The following is a 25,949-nucleotide window of genomic DNA, read 5'->3' on the forward strand; positions in this document are numbered from 1 at the left end:
AGTGTATTTTTAGTCATTTTTGAGAAACTTTTATTTTCGGAGATTTGTTCAGGATCTTATTGGTATAGTAATTTACTGTGATCAAAGGTTGGGTTACCAAAAAAGTATATTTTTTTCTGAATTTTAACAACAAAAATGGGTATAGCTAAGTATTTTAAGGCAAATTAGTGTATTTTTAGTCATTTTTGAGAAACTTTTATTTTCGGAGGTTTGTACAGGATCTTATTGGTATAGTAATTTACTGTGATCAAAGGTTGGGTTACCAAAAAAGTATATTTTTTCTGGATTTTAACAACAAAAATGTACTGTAGTGTGCGTGTTAACTTACCTGCGAATTTTGCTTAGTGTGAGTTTTATATGAGGAAATTTCTCTTTGAACGTCTCATTCATGTCTTTCTTCAGGTCTGACGGTTTGACGTATTCTATAACTGTGGTCTGGTGTAAAAAAAGAAGGGAGGGAAAATAGTCTGGTGAGGTAAGGAAGACAAAGCAGAAAAGAAAGGAGTGGAGTATGACCAGAACACAAACAGGAAAGAGGAGACAATACTGACAGAGGTTGAACAGAAGAACATTCAAACATTTCGCATTGTTTGATGAAAATTAACTTAGTGAGAAGATTAAGCATATATAAACTGTATATTTATATATATACACATACATATGCAGAAATATAATGTAGAAATAAAAATATACATATATAGATTTTATAAATATCCATTAAATATGTTTCTTGTGTCTGAAACACAACCAAGTCAGCAGGATGTCTGACAGAACCACAACCTGCTAAAGTGTTAAAGACATGACTTTATCTAATCCTAGAGAACCGTCTGTAGCTGGAACTGCACGGAACAAACTGATGTCAACCCTTGTTTAACGTCAGACCTCTTGTGGAGAAAACACTAAGAAATTCACCGACAATATTAGTTTGTGCTGTATCTTTGTTTTAAACAATAAACACACTGATACACACACACACACACACACAGTCAGTGACATAGCAGCCGACCTTAGATGTAATCTTCTTTGATGGATTACACTGTAATGACACAGTGTGTCTCTGCGATTTTAATTCATCTCAGTGAAGGGATGAAGCTGGGCTGCTGTCGACAGGCTAATAAAGTAGCTGTGTGTGTGTGTGTGTGTCCGTGTGTGAGTAAACTGATTACTTTCAGAAACATCTATCGTATAATCCTCTCTGACGTACATCGTCATCAAAGACCATGTTTAAATACATATTTGTTGTACTATTTAACACGTTCCGATCATCAATGTGTGGTGTATCGAACATTAAAACATTTTTTCTCACCATATATGAGGCAAAGATCAGAACCCTCTTGTGTTTTCCACATGGCCACTGATGGTCACTGAGGAGGTTGGCGTCGTAGTCTGTCACATCATCCAGGCCTGAACAACACACACAATCAGGGGAGTTTTCAGATAACAAACAACATTTATCCAGGAAGTCAAGGTTGAGCCTACCAGAGTAACTGCAGGCTGCAGTGAGAAGAAACAGCTGCACTAAAGCGTCATCCTCGTTACATCTCCAACATGTGTGCTTACGTTTGTAAACACAATGGGCGTCACGTCCGTTATCTATAAACACACCGAGTGACGGAACCTTCTATTGAGGGATTTGAACTGGAACCTTTCATTAACACAAGACAGCTGTGTGCGTCACTGTCTCAGTTCCTGTGTCAGACATTCATTACTGTGCACGCCAGGGGAGGATATTTTGAATTTGACTGTGATTTCGTTTTGTAACTTGAAGATATTGAACAGTATTGTGCATTTTCAGTAGTAGACTGGAGTACAGAAACTTCAGAAAGTTGAAGCTTTATGCTAAAGCACGGGTCCCTAACCCCTGGTTCGCAGACCAGTACCAGTTCGTGGGTCATTTTGAATCGAGTCGCATGGTAAGAATTCATACCTTTCATTCATTTTATAATTTTAATTTAATTATAGAGATACCGTTATTTCCATTTATAAGTCTTTCAGACTACAGCACTAACAGAATAAAGTCTAAAGATCTTTTATTTTGAAAATCTACTGTTCTTCAACAGTACCTCCCAGCACTAACAGAATAAAAATCTACTGTTCTTCAACAGTACCTCAGTGATTGTTGCGGTGGTACCGGTCCACGATACTCACTAGTTCTGGCCAACTAATCTTTGGTACAAAATCCTTGGTATGACAGCTTTTCTTTAACTTAATAAGAAACACATTTATATAAACAATAGAACTGTAGTATTACACTTGGATTATTGGCAGAGGCATCCAGCTGGTATTTATAGCACCCCCTGCCTGCAGAAACGTCAGCTACACACCCAAAATACCATACAGTAAAAGTTTGTGCGTTACCTAGGTCCAAGCCCACGGTGCTATTCAACCGACTGGGTGGACAATTCCTGCCTGTCATGCTGCGTGTGCTCCTGGACACAGGGATCTGCAGGTTCAGGTCGCTGGTCGATGAGGGCTTCTGTCTCACCAGAGCATTAGTAGGATACAGAAACTGGGCGTACGACACTGACTGAAACAGAAAGTGAAAACGACTGGAGTAAGGCAGATGAATGAAGAAGTCAACAAACTGAAAGGACAAAGTGTGAGTGTCTAAGTGACGTCTGTGTTTGATTTATCTACCCTGCCGTAAGTATCCAGGTGGAAGCCCTCCAGCCCTGGCAGCATCTCCAGGGTGGAGATGTTTCCGGATGAGTGTCTCCTCCTCGGGTGGTTTAATGTGGGGTCACTGGAGTGAGGGACATTGGTGGTTATTATGACCACAGAGCACAGTAATTATCAGCATGTCCTTAAAAAGTGGTTTGTCCCCCTCCCACCATAATAATAATTATTTCTCCCCGCTGAAGAATCTTTTTTTTCCCCCTAAAAACCTACCCAAACACTCTGTCTAAAGAACATAAGACTGAAGTTTTTCTTTTTTTTCATGTGAAGGCAGTTCAAGTCATAAAGACACCTGAGAACCAGCGGCTTCATCAGAATCAACTATAATTAGGTCAAATATACTGCATTTAAACAAATTATATATGTATATAAATATATACATAATATATATATAAATATATACATATATACACGTAAGTATAAAAATGTGTACGTAGGGACATGAATAAATAATTTGCAAAATCCTAAATGAGGAAGTGGCTACCAGTGACCTCACTGGTTTTAGCATTTCAATGATAACGTGAGATCAGTGAGAGGTTATTAACCATGGGCTGCTAACAACTACAGCAGTCTTTGTACATAAGTACGTGTGTGTGTGTGTGTGTGTGTGATAATTACCTGAGGTAGAAGCTCTCTCCATATGGAAGGACAGAGAAGGCAGCACACAGAGACCTCTTTGCACAGATAAGCACAATCCTGAAACATAAACACACACATCTCAGTGATTGTGATGATGTGACATTTGTCCACCTGTAACGCCTTACACAAAGCAGACTTGACACAACATTAACAGGATGGTAGATAGCAGCAGCAGCAGCAGCAGCAGCAGCAGCAGCAGCAGCAGCAGAAGCAGCAGCAGGCGGGGGGGCAGCAGGGGGGGAGTTCTCTATATTGGAGTCTATTTATTGGAGTGGAAAAACCTAATCTAAGTTTAAATCACCCCTTTCTTTTTCAACATAATAAAAGATTTGAAATTTAAAATGACCATTCTTCTGTTGAGCTTAATCGTGACAACTATAATCATCATCATTTATTTTTTGTTACACAACATTAAGCATCACGTCGACCTCCAAGAGTTGTTTATTTTAAAAATCACTTAGTTGACCTGACTGTAAAATATGACTCGCCCTACAGGGGTCATTTATTTCACCAGAATTAGAGCTTTAATGTGGTAGTGTTTTTAATTCTGAACACAGCCTGCAGTGGATGTACACTCTGGGACATTGATCAGGACACAGAAAACTAAATTTTTCTGTGATTGTACAGTGTGTATAGTTTGCAGTTATTTAAAATTGTTGTCAGAGTTTGTTCATAGAAAATCTTACACCAAAGACAGACCTGAGGCATTGACCTTCACCGTGAAGCTAACATTGCTACAGTATCTTCACTCCAGCACCGTCAGGACATGGACTGTGACTTTGGTAAAACGCAACCAATGTTGTTCTAATACGTTCTGTTCTTCTGTTCTATTCTTTTCACATTCCTACATATGAGGTTTATTAGTCACATCACCAGGTCAGAGTGACACTGCTGTACTGATCAGATAATCTTTCTCCCGGGGGGGGGGGCGATTGTTTTAAAATAGAAGCAGTTAAGAGCAGCAAAGCCCCTCTACCCTTCAGCGAAGGCTCCATGATTTCAGAGTGTATTTATTAATGAATCAAAAAAGTAATAAACTCAAAAACTTACATTTTATCTATTAGAACATATATAGCTTGACCGTTTTATTGTCAATCCCACCACACGCGTAACAATGAATCAGTAAACTCGAAAATCATTACATTTGTCACTCATCATCTGCCTTAACAGTTAATTTTCGCTTAATTAGAATTTGTAAAAAAAAAAACTTTTCTTTTTCTTGTCCTTGTTTTCCCTTGTTTTCTTGAGGCTCAGTAGTGATTTTTTTGTTTTGTTTTTGTTTTACGGGCTTAGAGGTTGGGTGGGACATTTGTGTGTTTTCAGTAGAAGATAATTATGGAATAATCTGCCCCCAGTGTTATGAAACTTGTTGTGATAAATGGCGGAGTGAAGACGATAGAATTCCCATGAGAGTCACTTTTCCAGCCGATCTGTTGTGAAGCCTCCACTGATTTTCCACTGAGCTCTCTGGTGACTTCCTGCTCTTGACTTTCCCATGCATCTTGCTGAACTAAGCTGCGTGTGAGTATGTGTGTGTGCAAGTGTGTGTCAGCTGATGAATGGGAAAAGACAAGTGTGCTGTAGAGAACCGTCACTGTCACTGCACAAACATAACTGTACCAAATGTATTAATAATTGAAATACCAAACTCTGAAGTGTGAAAATGTGTAAAGATGATGTCGTCATTTTTAGGCAATTTAGTGCCAACTTTGCATATTGTGCTAAATTTTGGTTAATGTTGTCTCTTTAATGTAATCTGGATTAAGTGGGTGTTATTTTTTAGGTCAATTTCTTTAAGTTGAACCAAAAGAGGTTGATGCTGTAGGGGAATTAATCATTTTCACATCTACATTTATTAATTATTTTCCATAATTTCTGTTTTGTTCAAAGAAGTAACGCCTGAAAACATTTCCCTCTGATACACAAACCAGGCGAGCAGCACTGCTCTATGGAGGTTAATACCTCTGAGAGGCCACGAGACATAAACACAGGAATAAAAACACACTGTTCTCTGTCCTTAATCATCATTAAAACACACTGTATCATCAGGCGCTGTGTTTGTACAGCATGTGCCACCACAGCACTGTAACAGGCTGGAGACCTGACCTACTGTACAGTTTATCTAATACTGTTAAAACACACACAAAAAGTAAATATTTTCATTTCAGACACAATCAACACTGGTATGTTGCATGAACTCCCTTATCTAGGAATCTAACGCCACAAAAAGCAACAAAATCACAACGATTTTATCTCTTTGTTCCAGTGACTGGTCCCCTGTAGTATGTGAAAGAAATGTATGTTTTAGATCCAGCTTGTCTACAGGCCTCTGGAGGTTAATCAATGCTGATTTAAGCATTAGAGTTCCATCAGTTCAACTGTGCATCAGCTCAGGGTTCTTCAGGTTCTAAACATCCCATTGTCTCTGTGTTTGCTTGTCTGTCAGGCTGTGTGCAGCTATATTGTTTAGGACATTTCTTCCCAAAAATATTATCCTTGTGGGAACACGATGTCCTTGTAGGAACATGAGTCAACAGATATTTTGAGGTTCAAGAGTTAGTGTGACGTAGTACGTGTAAGGATCAGGATTAGATCACCCTTATCTTGAATTCTAAAGTAGGGGTAAAGAGGTTGGGCTGTGGTTCACTAACATTTTCTGCATATTGAAATTGAAACAAATTTGCCTTGTTGTAGTACTGCATCTGCTAAAAACTGGAAAAAAAAAGTGTTTGTGAGAGAGAGTGTGTGTCTTACCTGCTGCCTCTTGTGTCGTACTGTTTCATATTTTTTATGAAGTGAGTCTTCTTGTTGTGTCGAGGTCTGGGAGAACCACCAGAGAGATTACGGGTCCTGGAAGATGGACAGAGAAAGACAGAGACTTTAAAAAAATGAACATAAAACAATGTTACACTAGAATGTATCTCTGTGACAGACTAAGTAAAAAAAAATCCACTTGTTCTTAGCCAATAAACCCTTCTGTTGAGAGATTGTACAAAAGCCTTACCAACACCTGTGTGTTAGCAAATAATGGTTCAACTACTTGGTCACATATTTAAACTCCAACCAGATTTAAAGAAAAAAATGAGGCAAATAAGGATTTTCATAATTAACCCATACTCCGTCTATAGCCATTAAGAATGTATACAACAAAGGGATGGTGGTTTATATGTTTGTCCGGTTGTGTCAATAATTTCAAAATAATAGGCATTTTTTTAATTTATTGTAATTGTTCAGTAAGCACGGGTGTGGCTAATACAGTAACAGATTATACGCTGGTCATAAAACAAAACTACATATAAGTCACCAATGTCCTGTAGGCCAGTTGTCACAAGAACAATGAGCTGCTTAAATACTCGCCTCACTGCTACTATTTTTTTTCTGGACTATAACAAAATCCTGTTTTGTTTTTTTTTGTTTTTTTTTATTTTGCCGTCTTCCTGTCCATCTTTTGGTATCTGCCAAAGGTCAGGCTCTGAGCCAGATTGAGTTGAACCTTGTGGATTAAACAGCAGATCCATTTGAAAATAGGACGGGGAGCTCAGGCTGACTCACAGTACAGAGGTTACATAACATTTCTGACATCAGCATGCCTTTAGCATGAACAGGGAACACACGAACTGGAAGTGCAGGTTCGTGCATGTTAAATCCACAGATGCATTTATACTAAGAAAAACACATGGAATCTCACGACTACATAAAAACTGCTTCGTCGACACTTTACACACAACGATACAGTTTAACACTTGACGAAGGAGAAAAAAAAAAAGATTGTTTGGGTTTAAATGTCTATTGTTATTTAGATTATTAATGATAGGAAAATCTACCAAATCCTAGACTCTCATCTGATGGACTGTGTTTTCCAACTCGTTTGTCAGTTTACAAACAATACCTCTCAGAATGTTGAAAAAATGTCACAAAGTCATTAAGACTGTTATGAAGAAATGTGCAAAAGGCAGCGTCTGTGATTTGCTGTGGTCTTTCATAAAAATACTGCAATGGTTATAATGGAATTTAAATATTGGAGGCCAGGCCTCATTCTGCACAAATTACATAAGGAAAGCTTTGTGGAGAGTGAAATGGTTTATTGATGTAATTCCACACGGACTCGTGATGAGGAGCTGAGCCACAGCCTGCTTCAGTACATTTCAGGGTTGTCCTGGTACCATTTTTACAAAATTAGTATTTTTTATAAGTGTACTTGTCCATAAAGAGTATGGATACTTCTTCAAGTTGTAGACAGTGAGCAGAGCTTTTACACCAAACAGTACATGTCAGTTAAAACACTGTCTGCTTAAACTGTGTTGAACTGTTCCCATGTTGCAGGAAACAAAGTAACACACAAAGTTGTCAACTTTCAGTGAAGTAGCTGTCCTGAAATCAATACTGTTATCTGTGTATGGTATCATATATCATACAACATACTGGTATCAGTACACACCTACAGCACTCAGCTGATAATAGCTGTCACTGACACACTGTCATACGTACATTAGCCAACGAGGCTACCTGACGTACCACATGTGAAAGTCTACATTATGAACCTGTTTCTACCCATCAGTGTAGATTGCAGAGGTAACAGTTTTAGATAAAAAGAACAATTTAGTACTATTTAATTTCAATCATAAAACAGGGATGGATAACATGAAGACGTGAAATGCACAAACCGTTATACAGCAGTAAATACACACACACACACAGCACAGCACATCTGTTCCTGTACTGACCAGATGAATTCACGCCACAGGCTGTTTAAGCTGTTTATCCCTCATTATCTTCAGTTCTTACAACAACTCTGTTAAACAAATGTCTGAAATGTGTTCATGTTTTTGTCATAACTCAAATTAAACAGAATTATTTTCATTCCCTATTTTAAAGAGGACAAAAAGAGGACAAAGTTCACTTTAAACCTTGACGTCCTTCAGATCCGTAACATAAGTGAATGGCACACAAATATCTCAACCTTTGTCATGGTCATTGACTGACACTCCAGTTCAGATTTGAATCAGACAGTAAACTCTTGGAAGACTAAAATTAGACTCCAAGTAAAAATAACCAGAACAGCAGCTCCTACAATGAGTCTATTTCTGTTGATTCTATTTTGGTATTGGCTAAATTCTAGGTCACATGACGGAATCTTCTCAGCGTTCAATATTCATGGGAACAGCCATTACCAAACATTCTGGAATGCTCGGGAATGTTTGTGGTGTGGGAAATTAGGAGTCAAGCTGTGAGTGTTGATGATGATGATGGATGAGGAATGATAGTATCAGAGCAGCGACTGTTGATGCTGATGATGGATGAGGAATGATAGTATCAGTGATTACTACGCAAAAAATGTATCTATTATCAACGTGATATACTACTTCACTCAAATAAATATTTGACATCTTTAAGTACTATAGTGATGTCTTTTAATTGCTTCATTTTCAACTAGTAGAGTCTGACCACAGAGCAAAAGGACATGACAACATCTGGATCGCCTGTTTGACTGAAGCGATTAGAGTCAGAATGGATGTGACGGGTCCACAGCTGTATCACTGAGTATCACACACCAAGTACCAAAAACTTATGGATACGTTTAAAATTTCAACAACTGAAATTGAAAAAATTGAAAGAATTGTGACTCCGTGTTCCATGTGTATTCTCAGGGTGTGGAGAGTGACGTTCAGCTGTTTACTGCAGAGGAGTACATGTTTGGACAAGCACAACAACACATGCACACACCAATTTACACACATGATGTCAGCCGGATTCCAACTCCTTTCTGACTTTTATTTTGTGAGTTCAAAGTCAGTGTCTCTAATTGTGTGTGTGTGTGTGTGTACACTAGCCCAGAGGGTGTGTCTAACTTTGTACTTGTCTGATTAGTTTTCTGTTTCAGGCAACGACTCCGGTGACAAAGTATTGAAGTTCTTAAGCAAAGATGAAAAATTGTGTGTAAAATTGTAAACGAGTTGTGTTCAGGAGTGTAAACGAAGACTCAGCGCCAACTATAAATAAACTATGAATCTGAAACTGATCAACAAGGAAGTTTCTATTTTTAGACATTTCCTGCCAGCAGCCATTGTGTAAGCAGACATTGACGACGCAGTAGTTTAAATAACAAATCACATTCTAGGGTTGAAACCCAGACACGCTGTGCCTGAGATTTTTTCCCAGTGGTTACTGCATTATCCAGAGTTCAAAGGAAAATCTCAGTCAGTCTGCACAAGAACTGGGTCTTCATCATCAATTTGTACCGAGTGTCCGTCCCTCAAGGTATCTGTCTAGAAAATTCTGTCTTTCTGACAAATATAGTTGGTGACCCCAACTTTATCCGTTTTCTTTTAGATTAGATTCTTGTTCTCTTTTTTCACTGTACGTAACAAACAAATCCATCCAATTCTTCTCATCATGGTTACCTAGTTAAGATGTCTGCACACACTTTTCATTTCCCGTGTTTCGCGCCTTCCCTGGTGTTCTCTTGCGCCCCCCAGGGGAAATGCACCTCATGCATTGAAAACAACTGACACACAACAGATGTGAAAACAGGTGGAGACAGAGAGTTACTGCAGTCACTTGTCACTTAATTCCTCTTAACAAAATCTGTGAAGTCAACTGAAGACCATACGGATCTACTAGACGTAGTGTCCTAGAAAGGTTTATGAGTGTGTGAGAGGACAGCTGAGATCTTGTTAGCCAACTAGGAACATCACTGATGTTGACTCCTTGGGGTCACGGTCACAGTAGATGTACACAGGCGGCAGATAAATGAACTGAGTACAGCTGACTCTGCTCAGGGAATCACTAAGGTGACAAAGTCACCACACTGACTGGCCTGACAGATTTAATTGGATCACGATCACAGTCGGTCTCCTTAGAGCATCCGCAAATAATGTGCACAGTCGGTTGCCACAAAAGTTGGTACACTTGCAATAAACCACTTTAGTGTGTGCTTGACTGACAGGTCTTCAGTCCATCTGTCTCCAATAAAAAGATTGGAACGTTGTGATGAAGGGCATAAGAGGATTGCAGCTATAAACACTTGGAGCAGCTGAAGTTATTTATGTTGAAAGAATGGACAACAGGATTACATGCAAAAATGCAACAACGAGTATCTTTAGATTAAAAAAAAATAAAAAATGTGATTAAATCAAAAGAATATGTGCCACATCCTTAGACTTAGTTCAACTGATTTAGATTATGTTGAAGAAAAAGAATAAAATCCATCTATAAACACATTTTTTTTATTCTTTAAATGTTCAACTACATTACTGATCAGGTGTTTAATTAACATTTTAGTCACAAAAATAATTTGTAGAAAGTCACAATGTGACAGAAATCACTCACATTCATTTGTAAAACAGTCTTCTTTTAAACCACTGCATTGCTTTAACTATCCAGATACTTTGGCCCAGAGCCATTGACAGTGTTTCCTCCTAACCTACTCCCATGGATTTAGTATCTTCTCCGGTGTTCTGACATAAAGCCAAGAGAAGTGAAATGAGCCAGGAACCGTTCAAATCACCAGCCTTAATAATGTCTGACTAATGCCAGAATCCCTGTAGCACTTGACACAGTGCCAGGAGACAACACTCAGTTTAGTCTGGTCTGGTCTGGTCCAAATAAACAGACAGAAGGATATAAAGACCTAATAAAAATATATTTATCGGACAAATATTTTTTCTTTCTCATTTAGGCAGTGATTTATTACCGGCAAATACATCACCGCTCACAACAATGCTGTTCTCTACCGATTTTCATCAGTAAATATGCATATGTCAGTTTTCCCACATGATAAAAGAGAAATGGTGAAATGCTGACACAATGGAAAATAGATGCTAAACAAGGATCCTGTATTTTGTCTCATGCTAAGGTTTGCATCATGTCTGATGATGCAAAAAAAAAAAAAAAAACACTTTTAAAACTTTCAGTTTTCAAAGGTCTCTGTAACCAGCCAAGTGTGTTCAGTCATTCTCTGCATTAAGAGATTGTGTTGTTTACTTTGTTGATGGCTAGCTAGTTAGCTGTCAGGACTTCACCCAAGTCCATTTAATAAATGTGTGTGTGAGTGTGTATGATGATAGTGTGCAGGAGTGGCAACTTTATCACAGAGAAGGGGGAGGTGATCTTTAAATAGAGCCCCAGATGGCTGTCAAAGTCACAGCAGCGACTTTAACATTGTATTCATTGAATATTTCCATAAAGCCCAAACATGGCATTCCACAATTGCAGACAACTTTAACTATCATGACAGTGTTTTTCTGCATGTTCGTGACACCTGGTTCTTCTCCAGCAGACCGCTGCAGGTGGAACCTCAGTCGGGCTGTTCAGTAGCTGCGCGGTTACACATGCTGGCTGTGGCTTACGCAACAGTCTAACTGATGACTTGTAATCTGATTTCCAAGCTGTTGTTAGGTGCAAATAGGTTAAGCCGCACTGACAATTATATGCTACCAACATGAAGCGGATCCATCCATCAGCACTCAGACAAGCAGCAGTATCTGAGCCACGGCCAGTACACAGTAGGATTCATACGCTGCTGCACGTGCATACACAAACCAATAAAAAGTCCACAACCACACTATCTATATTAAATCATTCCCTCATCCTTTCTCTGCTGCACCTCTCTCTTATCTAATCAATATATCCAACATCTGACAGTAAAGTCCACGAAAATACAAAAACAGATATGCATTAATGAAAAAAAAAAATTTTCTCAATAACTTTAACAGGTGTTCATTAAACATTTTATGTATTTTTTCTGAAATATGTTAAATATTTTGTGTATGTGTGTATATTAGCTCTGTTGCTCTCAGCAGTGGTGGGCTGGTAAACAAACGTGCAGTGACAGGTGGATTTCACTTTGCCTGTTGGTGGTTTTTAACCGCCTGTGTGTTCACTTCCCCTCCACAAGTTTATATAACATTTTGTGGTTCTGTTAAAATCATATTTGACATTTAAAACAAATGCAACCAAGCATAACAATATTACTGCAGCTCTAAAAAAAATGTTACCCTGAAACTTTGACCTGTGTCTTCTATTTCATGCCATTAACTTACAGACTATGGAATGTAAATAACAAAACTTAAACAAACACAAATGTTGTACTTTTGTAAATAAAAGTTGAAAAAAACATTTGTAGCAATTAGGTCTGAATTGATATTTATGACCAAGTACATTTACTTTATGTAATTATGCATTTAAAGAAAATTTACAAAAGAAAATGATTTACACAGAAAATAAAAGAAAAAAGACAGCTTTCAAAACATATAGCTATAAGTTTAGAAAGCTGGTTTGTTAAATTTATTTTCAGCAAAAAAAAAACAAAAAAACAAACAGTTGTCTTCTTTTAACACTGAGCCCAGCAGTAACAAGACTTAATGGAGGTTCTTTAAAATCATATATTTTAAAGAACTGCAGCCCAGAACCAGAGGAAACTCCTCCTCCCAAACTGGGGAAAATGCACTCATTTGTAATTTTATCACTTTTTAAAAAATTAGAATAGCAATTTTGCAGTAGTTCCTGTATTTAAAAAATTAACTGAAGTTTTGAAAAAATCTGTAAATGTGTCCACCTGGGGAAGATGGGGGGGGAGTTGTGAAAAGATGTATCTACAAAAGCGGCTGCTGTGGACCATTATTCACAAGAAAATGCACAAAAGCGGCTGCTGTGGACCATTATTACCATGGACCTAGAAGACATTGTGTCTGTGGACGTAGAGCTGTATTTGTTCCACCACAGCTATGAAGGATTGAAGCATTACAGGTACAGTCAGTCTGACAGGTATGAAGTTTAATTGCATTCAAGGCATACAATGTGTGTGACTCCCCAAACATATATGAACTGTTTTTCTAACAGTAACCTGTGGAAAGTAAATATTTATTTTCTGCTGTGCATGTAGTATGAGCAAATCAGCAGCAGAGAAGCTGAAAGGTTTACCAAAACTTTCAGATAATATTGTACTGAATCTTTTATCATTAACTAAAATTTAAAATAAGCAGAGATATCAAATTTTGACTTCTGGTATTTACCTGTATGTACCAGTAAATGTAAAAAACCCCACTAATATCTGGCTACAGCTAGTCACATCTGAGAAATTGCCATTTGTGTTCTGTGGAAACTAGGTGCATTTAAAATGTGCAGATAGGAAAAAAATGTTCTGGATTTTTTGTGTTCAACCACTTTGAATAGGTGCAGTACACCTAAACAGATGTACAATCCACTGGCGTGCTACACTGTCATGTTTCATTTTTAGTAAGAGTGGAACGAGACAGTGTCTAAACAAACTATCAAAACAACACACAACTGAGTCCTTTTCAAGGTTGTAGAAACAACAACATTACAGCATTCACTCGATAATCCAGCAGGACAGAGTCAGGGGAGTGAGCACCAACCAGCACAAGTCGTCATTTATAAAAGAGAGCGTGATTAAGATTATCCTTGACTAAAAGTCAACCGTATTACTCATGCCTTTCATACGTGATGCTTACTGAGGGTGGCTCACCTGAAGACATGACTCAGTCAGCTAAAATGTCACCACATTAAGTCACTTTCTGACATGGAGGAAACATAGGTTCAAGTTGGTAAATAGCCAGTGACGTCATGTTTATTTTGGTGACCACTAGGCCATTAGAAACTCAACGTTTACACTGAAAGGTTTTCTCAGCATCACGGTCGAACTGTGAGCAACTGTGGCCGATCTGAACAGTTCAGTAACAGGTTAGCAAACACTCGTGCGGGTCAGCCTGGTGACAGTTCAGTAACAACAGCAAACACTCGTGCGGGTCAGCCTGGTGTCAACAGACATGTTTCCAAAGTTCTAAGCTGATGGTTGAAATGATGCTGAAGGATTTATAACGCGTACAAAAACTCCAAGTCATCGGTATGTACTCACCTCTGTCTCGGCTCCGAGGACACGGAGTTACAGCTTTGAACTGATAGAAGGGTCGATGACTTGCGGTGTCCCAGCGGTGAAGGCAGCAGACTGATGTTAGACGGAGACGGTGAGAGCAGGTTGCTGTTGACCGGTATAGACAGGGAGCCTCTCCGACATCCCAGCAGAACCTCCTCGCTCCCCAAGTCGTCTATGCCGGGCTCGGACGGCAGGACGAGAATAGGCGGAATGTTGAGGATTCCGGTCCTCGACGATGTGGGGGAATTTACGTTTCCGCAATTGCCGGACGCCGCCAAACTAGATAACAGCCTGTCGTTGCTAGTATGACCACTAACCAGCTCCGGACACAAGCCGGCCGCTGCTGCCGCAGAGCAGCCGGCGTCCGCTGCCTCCAAGTCGGTCTCTTTTTGGCTGCGGCTTCCAGCGTTCTCCGCTGTGTTACTATGAACTGGCCGACCGTCCAGGGAGATGTTACTGAGAAACAAAAGAGCAGCTTGTCTTCGGCGAGAGTTCTCACGGTTTCTCCGGCTGTTTTCCCTGTTAGTGTGAGGCTTCTTGCTGGCCGGTGGCACCGCGGCGCTGTGCTGGCCACAGGCAGCAGCCGCCGCCATGGTCCCAGTGAGGAAGTCAAGTGAACAGTAGGCTCTAAGCCTGCAACTGTGAAATCTTTGTACCCGGCGCTAGACCACATTACGCTTTACTCTTCTCTCATTGGTTAGGATCACAATGCGTAATGACGTAGTATGAGCGAGGCGGAGGTAGACGCGACGTAACGTTGATACACTTATCAAAGGTGAAGGAATGTAAATAAGTAAATAAATACGTTTTATCTATAAAAACCGTAACGGCAAAATAGTGCCGTTCAGCATCTGTTACAACAAGTAGCCTTCTTTGTTTAAAGCAGTTTATAAATACCTGCATCTTCAAAGGTTAAAAAATAAAGATATTATTTTAACCAAAAATATGAGTAACGGCAAAGAAAAAACCGTTAAGGAACCCTTTTCTTTTTTCTTTTATAAAAAGGAGACCATTCTTTAACGGTTGTTTCAGGTAGAAGTGTAAAATTGTGTATTCATGTGTATTAATGCTTGATGCAAAGTTTCAAAATAAAAACGATTGTTTATTTTATAGGTTATTTATTACAGTCTCATCGTAGTTGAAAACTATTTGTTTTTTTATCAAATTAATCAAGTGTTAATTCAATTCAAGTATTTTTAAATTGTCATTCAAAATATACACCAAGTAGTGCACATCAGTAAAAAAAATAGATTACCCAAGGTCACCATTGGACTTACAGTATACAATAACATAATAAATTATATACACAAATAAAAGAAAGTGTATAGTATATAAAGAACCTGAGATAAACACACAAAAATCTCAGATTAAAAAAAACAAAACAAAATAAGATGGTGTCCATCCTATTTTAAGTCCAGCATTAACGTGTTTCTCCTTTAAGTGGGGCTGTTGAGCATAAACTGAGTTATTATTGCAGCTTCGTCTGGCAATGACTTTGATTGGCTGTTAGCAGCAGTTATGAAACCTCAGTGGATTGTCCTGTACTAACACCAACACTGAGCACAGTGAACCTGGTCGGCTCAGCAGGACAACTACATTGTGTATTATGACTGGTAACATGCTAAATATAGCCCGCTGCACATATACTTTAATCCTTTTAGGCTGACAGTTTGTTACTGCACACTAACCTCTCTTTGTCTGCAGAGCTACAACAGGGCAGAATGACCATCCATCTTGGTTTGCACTGTAGTGAATGTTGTTTTGTCACTATAGAGAGACAAGAGAAACAATGACCCTATTCATAAGAGTGTTATGTAAAAATATCCCTGCAGGTGTGCAACTGACAAACACTTTTGTTGACTGACAAATATTAATGTCTGTTTTGTATGCGACCATTCTCATTTGTTATGGAGCTCTACAGTAATCTGCAGAAAAATGTGGTTCAGTGCTGTGTTAAAATAGAAAGATACTGCAAGTCAATTTATTGTCCCTGTTAAATTACAAAATTATGTACTTGTGTCTGTAAAAAAATTTAAATACAATGGCTATTTTAAGTGGAAATATAATTTAAATACAATGGCTATTTTAAGTGTTTTTGCAGAAAAAAAAACTAAATAGACCGGAATGACTGGACTGACTGTGAATCAAAAGATCGTGATGCCACCTCTGCTACGTCATAGGCTTATGCACATGTGCATCAGCAGTCCAGTGATCAGGTGGTGGTAAATTATGACACATGGACGGATGACTTAAGAGATTACTTTGTGACAAAGCGCATATTTCAAAGCTGATCTACCTCAGGAGATACCGATGGGTTCAAGTGTGAAGTTCAACAATTAATTCAGAATTTATTTTGATTTTTCTTTGTTTTTATTCGCTATCAATTTCTCTAAGTGCAGGTCCTACTTCCATCTATCAAGTGACCTTGTCCCTTCAGGGTCATGGGGAGTGGGCAGACGCAGAAGTTAAAAAAAAGAGAAAAAAAAAGATGATGTATTTGAAAGCGCCGTAATGAAGTGAAGGGAAGTAATGTGACTCATATGAAGCCCCTGAGAGGTTTGACTTCCTGTGATGTTCAGTGAGGCTGGCAGAGGAAACAGCCTGCAGGCAGAGAAGCAGTGCACCATGGGAAAGGTCAGAATGCTGCATTCAGGGTCAGGGTCAGTACAGCACTGGGACACAAACATGGACACAGAAGACAATAGGGATCGATAATTCCCTGTCACTGTTGTCTTTATATTAGTATTTATATTAGTACTCGATTTTTGTAGTGATCGGATCATGATCCTTTTTAACTGCCCTCTGGTGGCAATTTGCTGTCACTACAATTCCTCTCAAAATGACTAAAAATGTTATATAATAATAACATTAACATAATAATATTATTATATTGTTATATATTATATATAATATTATTATTATCCACATATATATCCAACCAAAGTTCAATCTGTCAATATTGTACAGAGTATGTCTTTATCGTAACATACATTTACACCTTTTGTATAAGTATTATGGTAATTTTATCATTTTATCTGTGCAGTTACAACTGCAGTTAAATACATCATAGACTGCTGGGCTGACTACCTGTCTGTGCAGGATGGGCTTCAGTCTGCTTTAGATCCGAGGGCTCCACGTTCTTCTTATCCCCACATCACAGGTAGTAATCCTCCTCCTCGATGTCACCATGTGTGTCCTGAAATCCAAGGGCCTGAATGTCCTGTGTGATGTCTGTAATACGTCTGTTGAATTCCTGAGAACCCGAGGCCAAGGAGCAGTTGTCATACCTGTTGGAAAAACAACTGTTTCACATCAACTGCTTATTTAAATGTCTGACTTTCACATGAAATTCACTTTAGCTTCAAAAAAAGAAATTAAATTTGCTGTTCTACAAACCCTCTCATGGCTGTAGCTGATGTGTTGCTCATGCTACGTTTGATTCGTCCAAAGCTGTCAGTCAGTATCCCACCCTCACGGATCCCTATGCTCTCCAGGAAACCCTCAAACACACCGACGTCTTTGTCTGGGATGAATGGACGCATGCCTGAAGGAGACGGTGGAAGACAAATAAAAAGGTGACGTTAGGGTTAATAACTGTTGATTATTTTGGGATCACATGATATTTTAATCGACCAATGCATTCTACTCTGTACAGTTAAAAGAATACATTTTAAAGTATGTCGTCCATGTGGTTACGTCCATATTACAGTAACATGGTGGGCTTTAAATCTATGCTGCCGCCAGGCTGGAAAGATCTTAAATCTATGCTGTCGCCAGGCTGGAAAGATAAGACATATTAGTCAAAATATTGTTATATAAGATATATTAGTCAAAATATTGTTATACCTGTAGATGTTGACAGTCCCTAAGTGTGTGATATATGTGGTGCTGAGAAGCATAGTTTTTAAACTGGCAGAACATTCAGCACATACAGTCTAGTAGCGGTGAAGCCCAGGCTGTCATCAAAACGTGTCAACATGGTACAACTATGCTTGTGTATTACACCAGAGTACATGTAGATCAGTGTAAATGGAATTTTCTCCAGCTCTGACTCAACTTGTCGTTTGCCTGTTTGAATCCTCCATTACAACCAAGCCTCTAATATTGTTGATTATACCCTAACACATGTAGCATTAACAGGGTGTGTGGAGGAAAAACATCATACGTCAGAGTTCTTCTCTCACTCTGTCCCTCCCTCTAACACAAACAGGAAACGTTGGTTTCCTCAGTGGAAGTTGGTCAAGGTTTAATTGGTTTTGGTAAACACCCTGAAAATTAAAGTCCTGCTCGCGCACACACACACACACACACACACACACTTGTCAATACACATCTATATTTCCTGTATAACATTACCAATGATAAGGAGGCTGTGGTTTACCACACAGTTAGTCAGTTAATGACCAGGTTCTTCTTTCTCTCTCTCTCTCCCCCCATTTGTCTCCATGACTCTCACCCATGAGTAGGAACTTGCGGTTGTCTCCGTACAGTTGCAGCAGCTCAGAGCAGAAGTGATCGATGTTGGACCCGAGTCTGTATTCTCTCAGTAGCACAGCAAACTGCTGCAATTCTAGCGGGCTCAGCTTGTTCCGCAGCTGCACACACACACACACAGTATTTATCTTTCAAAATGTAACAAAATGTAACATTTTGTAAAAACAATGTGAGCGGACCTTGAATACACTACGTGGAGGCCTTTGTTAATTGTTATTAATTACTGCAGTTTAAATGATGGATGCTGGCTCTCCACTCAGGAAACATATGAGAATAAATGTCATTATAAATAACACAAACGACTAAATAGGACAGGGCAAAATGAATATACTTTGAATATATTGTGGTGCATTAAGTGTCACAATTTCACAACAGTTGAAGTGAATATGTAACAACAGGATTGTGTGAACGTTGATCACATGGTACGACAGAGTAACTCACTAAAAAGCAGGAATATATCCCTGCTTTTAATAGCTGGGATTGAGCTTGAAACATGTAGAATGATGAAGAAGAACAGACTCCTCTACCCTGATTCCTCCCCCCCCACACACACACACACACACACACACACACAGCCTCACTGTGATCATGTACTCCTGCATCAGCAGGAGAGCAGGGTTATTTTCTCCTGCGTCACTTGCTGAAGCCAGACTGCGATGCGAGTCCTGCAGCGACAGAGATGAGCTCTCGCTGTACGTCTCACTGTAGTACAGCTCAAAGGCATCCTGAGAGCCATCACTGTGGGGAAGAGAGTGGAGAAGGATTGGTAACCTCTGCTGTCACAACACTCACCTCAGAGTGAGAATCACTTCAATTAGACAATTTGAACAGGTCTGTAATTATACAGAGTATCTGTCATCTGTGCTTTTAATGTAAATTTGCTTCTGTGCCCAACAATAACACCCCCTACTGGCTGATGCAGAATCTAATTGATTTTATTCAGTGTGAAAGAACATCCAGGGTCATGACAGCAGTCAAGGCTGAGAGGTGAACGGCTGTTTTAGTCATTAAGATGTGACACCACTACAGAGCGATACTCACTAAGAGCTGCAGCAACTGAACTCTGGGTCGTAGCTGTAGGACATGTCAGTCAGGCAACTGTCACCTGCACAAGAGAGACAAACGGGATTAGACTCAGAGAATTCTTTTTTTGTTTGTTTTTTCAATTGATAACGGTTAACGTTGAAGACACAGATGTGAAGAACCACTAGAGCAGGCATGGGCAAACTAAGGCCCGGGGCCCAGATGTGGCCCTTTTGCCTTTGTAATCTGGCCCGCCAAACTTGTCCAAATTATGTTATAAATTTATATTATCATTATACGTTTGCCTTTTTTCCTGCAATCTCTGTAGTTCCCCAAAAGATGGCGTAGAAAATGCTTTTGTTAAAAATACTTGTTAAAATACTACAGAAAACTGCAGTTTGTATTTAGTAAAAATGATAACACAACTGCCTGCACTGTTAAGTAATAACAAAATATATTTGCAGGATTGACTCCTCACACTGGACCCAACATTAACAATACACTGTATCAGTCAGAAATCATTTGTCGCTCACTCCTCTGCAGCCAGTAGCGGTCAGGCATGGTGTGGTGGAAGCCGGCCCTGTCGACACACTCGATGGTCTGATGGCCGTAAATGATCTGGAACATTTGACAGATGAGAGAACAGTATTCCTCCGCAGCATCCTACACACAAGGACACACACACACACACACACACACAGAAGATCACTGAATTAATGAACACGTCAATCATTCATTTATCGATTCCTTTGTTATTTTATTCATCATCTTCTACTGATAAATTATTCTCAGGGTCATGGGGGTCATGAGAGTCAATCTCAGCAGTCACCAGGTGAGGGCAGGATACACCCTGGGCTGTTCACCAGCCCATCAAATGTATAAAGACAAGATGATCTTCTGGCTGTAAGGTAAGGAAAGTAATCTCTCTTCCACTGAGTGGCCTTATGTCAATAATAAATGAACCCTTCAAATAAGCTGTAATATAGATATAGATAATAGGCCTCCATCCAGCCATTCATTAACTAATGCTTAATCCTTTGCAGGGTGATGTGGGGTTTGAGGACTGGTGCCAATCCTAGCTATCAAGAGATGAGGGTGGGGTACACCCTGGACAGTTTGAGAGTCCACCACAGGCCCACATACAGAAACATCCATTCATTCATCACATTCAAACCTGTGGTCAAATTGTCCCCCAATGTGCATGTTTCAAGTCATATCCTTTTTAAAAATAAAAGTCCAGAAAAAAGAATGAGAAGTTTTCTGGTCGCCAAAAAAGCAAAAGTTCAAACTTCAAATCAGCAGTTGACAGCAGTAGCTCAGGTGACACACCTTGTTCTCCACAGCCAGGATGACCAGGTTACAGTAGGCGTCAGGGCAGGGCGTGGGCTCCAGCGGGTTGTGGTTCCTCCGCTCCCAGCTGCCGTAGCTCTTACCCCGTTCCCAGCTCCCTGTGCAGGCCTGCCGCCGTTCCCAGCTCCCTGCACCACCTCCTCCACTGCCACCTCCTCTTCTGTCCCAACTCCCTGCACTTCCACCTCCTCCTCCCCCTCCACCATGCCTCTTTTCCCAACTCCCACCTCCACCCACTCCCACACCCCAGCTCCCACTCATAGGTCTGGCTCTGCGATTTTCCCAACTCCCTCCAGTTTTGCGTGTTTGCTGCCTCCTCTCCCAGCTCCCTCCAACCCTCTTCCTTTCTAGGCTACCACCTCCTCCTCCTCCTCCTCCTCCTCCTCTTTCAACTCCTCCACATCCCCCTCCTCCTCCTCCTCTCTCTATGTTCTGGTTTTTGTCATGGTTACTCCTGGACAGTGACGGCCTCCAGTCAACACCACAGATGGTGTGTCGTCTTTCCATTGTGCCCCCTGCAGGTCGCGGGTCGGCGTTACTGCTCATTGTTTGACGTCTTCCGTCGATGCCCGTCGGTTTCTTTCTATCCAAACTATCGTCCCCAGCAACCACAGTATCCACGTTCAGACCTGAGGGGGTTTCAAGAGAGAAATAAATCTCATTTATATTCTAGTAATCTTGAATAATAAAAGTTCAGAGACATTTCTGCAGGTAAAGGTTGATTTAGTCTGATTCACTCCAAATCGCTAGCTATAGAAAACCTGCTATAAAAACGCTAACATCACCCTCGGTCCTGTGGTTTGACTTGACGACGTCACTGACATTACAACTGTGGTAAAAGTTTTTCTTCATACAAAGTTTTCATAAAATAGTCCATTCAGTACAGTACCTGTCTTCAAGACCAGAAGGTGCAGTGCATCATCCCGCAGGTAGGAGGCAGCAGCAATTTCATGTGTTGGAACCCTCATGAGTAATTTCTCATTGTCTCGCCATGTGAGAAGAAGACAGCGAGCAGAGAGACTCAGGATACAGTCCTGATCCACGCTGGTCTTTAATGGCAGCACCCTCAGCTGCTACTGACAGAAAAGATGGACTGATGTCAAAGTTGACTGCAGTACAAAGGTCATAATGAATTATTATAACAGCACCCCGTTAAATTATTTAATTACAAACTCAGGTAAAAAAAAGTTAACAATTTATTACATTTATTGATTATTAAATAGCTGATAAATAACCCAAGTGTTGAGCCAAGGTCACTTGGTCGTAGGTCACTAACCCTGGCTGTGTCCAGCAGTTGTAAGAGCTCATCTCGACTGGAGGGATTCAATGTGACCGACACCCAGGTCAGATGTCCCAGGAACTAAGGAGAAAAGCAGTAAGAAATCTCAGGTGTGTGGATTTTAGTGTAGTAATATTTTGTTAATATTATATTCTACCTTCACTTCCTTCTCCACGTAGTCGAAGATTAGCCTCTCAGGGTGGATGATGTAGTCAGGAGGATACAGAGGGACAGTGTGCAATCGGCGGCGTGAGACGCTGCTTCGATCTACTGACCGTCGACTAGACTTGGACCAGACTAGACGTTTAATAGGAGAAACAAAACCCTACGAAGACAAGAGAGGAGGATGAGGAGGAGTATTTTTAAAAAAATACCTCTTATTTGTAGGGATGAACAAAATATTTAAAATACTGGAGGCAGCGTTATACATTTACAACAGCTCTGTGGGAAAGAGGCTGATGTGCAGTGTGTGGATATATAAATGTGGAATATGCTAACAGATGATAAGTACAGTTTGATTTTCTTCTCGTTAATAGATGGTTATTTCAGTCCATAAAGGAAAGATAGTTCTGTACTGAACAGAGAGACTTTACACTTACACTATAATCACACAAGTCAATTATAGAGAGATAAGATTAGATATAGATAGATCTTTATGAATCCCACGGTAGTTCCCTACGTGAAATTTAAGCTCCGCCAGCAGTACAGCACCAAAACAACAGTAAATACACATGAATAGGTAAATGTAACTTTCTGTATAGTGGAAACAACCTGATGAACAGAAAGTTAGCAGCACTGCAGCGCTTTTCCATTCAAAACAATGGCTGCCGTTTTCTAGTAAACAAAATGTCACCTAATTTAACAGCACTATCCCTTACGTTTCAATAAACAAATGAAACAACACGATGTTGGTGTAATAAGTGTCAACATAAAGTAATGTGGTGCGGCGTAAAGGCCTCGTCTATAAACCGCGCCATTAAGACCTGCGGGTGTTCAGTGCTAAAGTACTTCTTCGGGTGTTTTATTAAATCACTTGTATCGTAACAGAACAAATCCTACAGCAAGTCTTCGTCCCTAATGTTAAAATACTTCCAAACCGCTGACGTTATTCACCTTTTTAAACAAACTCGAAACTGTCTCGGAGGAGGAAGCGGCACAACACTGGCTGACCGCTGCTCGGCTCAGGTTGTGGCGAAAAGCCGTTACGGAGTATCGGATCACTGGATCGGCACACGCCATCGAGGGCACGATACGATGTATTGAGATCGGTGCATGCCTAATACTAACCACTTTTTCCAACGTGTTTCCCCATGGATAAAAAAAAGGTCTCATCATTTTTGTGTCTGCATGACCTTTTTGTGCTTGCACCAATATTAATTAATGTCAATATTAGGAATATGTAAATCAGGCTGATTAGACGAGCACTGTCGGCTGTGTAATTACTGCTGCACTCTCCAACCACTGCTGTCTGTAAGGGATTTGAATGTTAAGTAGAATTTCTGGGCCTCAGCACATCTGTGTCTGCACGTCTCAGGGTAGAGAACATCCCTTTGGCTTCTCACCGTGTGATTGACAGGTGAGCAGTGATCTCTGACAGTTCCCCAGTGAGACTGACAGACAACGGCTCACACACTTAGATCCCCATCGACATACACTCAAACACACATTAACATACACTAGCTCAAGGCTAGCACGGTGACCTATAAACTTGATCAGAACTGCATCATGGGTTTATGAGGACGTCACAACACACAGCGACGTCTTTGACATCAGGACATTAAAGTAACACTAAGACACTTACCCACATGTGTCCAAATTACTTGGAAGAACTATTTATGGAAAGAAAGAAATGCGGTACCTTCTTGGATTTCTTCGGTTCATAGTCCATCATCGCCCGCTGTCCACCACAGACCTGATGCAGTTATGGAGGCTGGAAATATTTTAATTTCTCAATTAGTATCTTTAAATCATCCTTCAGTGGATTTGTCCATGATTCCACTCCTGTCTTCTCTCGTTGGCTTCAACTTATTCAAGCTTCAGCTGTGGCTTCGTTATTCTTGTTCCCTTTTCTTTCTACACTGATTGTTCTTTTTAGATCTCTGGTAGGTCCATACACACACACACACACAAATGACAGGAAAGAAAGGAAGCACACTTCCTGTCCAAGAGGAAACTCCACCAGAGACTGATAAGGTCCAGTCTGCTTGGCCATACATTGATTTACCTTATATTGAAACATTTAACTGTTGACATTGAATATGATACTTTTTTTAAATGGTTGAATTAAATATTAAACCATTAGTCATAATTATTAATATATTATCATTTTTAAACTTGTTATTTTTTAAAAGATCACTCTTATTTTTAAAATATTATATTTTATTTTGCTGGACAAGGTCTTCTGTCCAAACATTTATTGATGACCACTATTAAGGTGTGTACTGTTGTTATGGGCACCATGATTTTCAGTAGTGATTTGTGATTTGAGTGCACAGTTAACATAACAAAGCCAACAATATTACAGGTGGAGAACGCCCTACATCTAAACCGAGTTTGCAGCTGCTGAAAATATGGTGAGTATGTTTTGTGCCTTTTCAATTTTAGGTTTATTAAAATGTAGGTCACACACAGCAGGGTAGTCTGTCTGAATGTTCTAAAAACCTGCCCTGCTCAAGAGTCTTATCTAAGGTTGCAGTAAGCAGACTGGGCCACTGTGGGGCAGGCTAGTGATTAAGGATTTTTTTAATAGAGGTGGGAAAAGGGAAGGGCTGAAAAAAAAAGGTGCAGTGGGAACAATGGGACCAAAACTTTACCTTTTATGGGACACTGTCATGTGGGGCTATTTGTTGAAATAAGACGGAGAAATGGACGGACGGATGGACATATGGACAGACAGACACAGAGACAGACAGACAGACACAGAGACAGACAGACAGATAGATAGATAGATAGATAGAACTTACAGTACTTAAAGTACACTGGTCTCTGCCCACTGCTATTTTAAACTGGGTCCATCACTTTAACCAACTTAGTCTCCACCCTGAGGTGTCGTCCAAAAATTAACAGGACTGTGATAAATGAGGCTGGGTGTCATTAGGAGCAGCCTCAGTCCACAGGGACACATGGTTAAAGACACGGTTCATACAAGATAAGTCCTAGTGAGGTATAGAACCGCACACACGTACACACACGCACACAGACACACCTAATGTCAGGGTAACAATTCTTCAGTGAACGAAGGAATAACGACTTAAGGACGGTCCAATTACCTTGGCAACTGGAGACAAAGACAGAACATTTGTCTTCTGAGTGTTCCTGATTTCTCACCCTCTCTAACTCTCTCCGTCTTCCTCTCTCCCTCCTTTGCTCCTGCTTTGCCTCTCTCTAACTCTCTAACGTTAACCCTCCGAAAATGTAAAAAAAAATAATATATATATATAATAAGGCAATCTCCAGTGAACAAATTTGCACATTGAGCATATTTTCAGACGTTCAGAAAACCACTTTCTGAAAGACAGCGTAGTAAGAGTGTCTGTCCTGCATCAGCAGAGTGGGAGTTTCAAATTTGACCTCAGGTCTACTTTCTCTGCCTCC

At 40.0% G+C, this 25,949-nt stretch overlaps 2 protein-coding genes across 6 annotated transcripts in view; both read right to left on the reverse strand.

Moving 5' to 3' along the window:
• The window catches only part of cables2b (Cdk5 and Abl enzyme substrate 2b), a 30,089-nt gene extending 14,974 nt beyond the window's left edge, over positions 1–15,115 (reverse strand). The window contains exons 1-7 of the mRNA XM_008318925.3: positions 14,192–15,115; positions 6,070–6,165; positions 3,295–3,372; positions 2,638–2,743; positions 2,359–2,527; positions 1,307–1,404; positions 329–435 (exon numbers count right to left, since the gene is read on the reverse strand). Coding sequence (XP_008317147.1) covers positions 329–435; positions 1,307–1,404; positions 2,359–2,527; positions 2,638–2,743; positions 3,295–3,372; positions 6,070–6,165; positions 14,192–14,802 — 1,265 coding nt within the window. The 5' untranslated portion in view covers positions 14,803–15,115. The remainder of the gene's footprint in view (positions 1–328; positions 436–1,306; positions 1,405–2,358; positions 2,528–2,637; positions 2,744–3,294; positions 3,373–6,069; positions 6,166–14,191) is intronic.
• Positions 15,116–15,325: 210 nt separating this feature from the next.
• ccm2l (CCM2 like scaffold protein) lies at positions 15,326–24,463 on the reverse strand. Of its 5 annotated transcripts, none has more exons than XR_003050894.1 (12): positions 23,469–24,193; positions 22,513–22,680; positions 22,353–22,436; positions 21,966–22,149; positions 21,056–21,705; positions 20,260–20,389; positions 19,745–19,808; positions 19,285–19,441; positions 18,666–18,804; positions 17,606–17,753; positions 17,297–17,496; positions 15,326–15,976 (listed from the first exon to the last, which is right to left on the reverse strand). XR_003050894.1 is itself a non-coding variant. In XM_008318926.3 (11 exons), the coding sequence occupies exons 1-11, from the start codon at positions 24,244–24,246 to the stop codon at positions 17,364–17,366; spliced, it is 1,890 nt and encodes a 629-aa protein (XP_008317148.1). In that variant the 5' UTR covers positions 24,247–24,463; the 3' UTR covers positions 16,273–17,363. The 5 variants fall into 5 exon arrangements, 2 of the variants coding, with proteins under 2 accessions (XP_008317148.1, XP_024915210.1); XR_003050893.1 differs by lacking the exon at positions 15,326–15,976 and adding an exon at positions 16,273–16,881; XR_003050892.1 differs by lacking the exon at positions 15,326–15,976 and adding an exon at positions 16,273–16,810 and having other exon boundaries at positions 23,469–24,192.
• Positions 24,464–25,949: the final 1,486 nt, after the last annotated feature.

This window comes from Cynoglossus semilaevis, chromosome 10 (genome assembly GCF_000523025.1).
Source record: "Cynoglossus semilaevis isolate Cse_v1.0 chromosome 10, Cse_v1.0, whole genome shotgun sequence".
Classification (NCBI taxonomy): Eukaryota; Metazoa; Chordata; class Actinopteri; order Pleuronectiformes; family Cynoglossidae; genus Cynoglossus; species Cynoglossus semilaevis.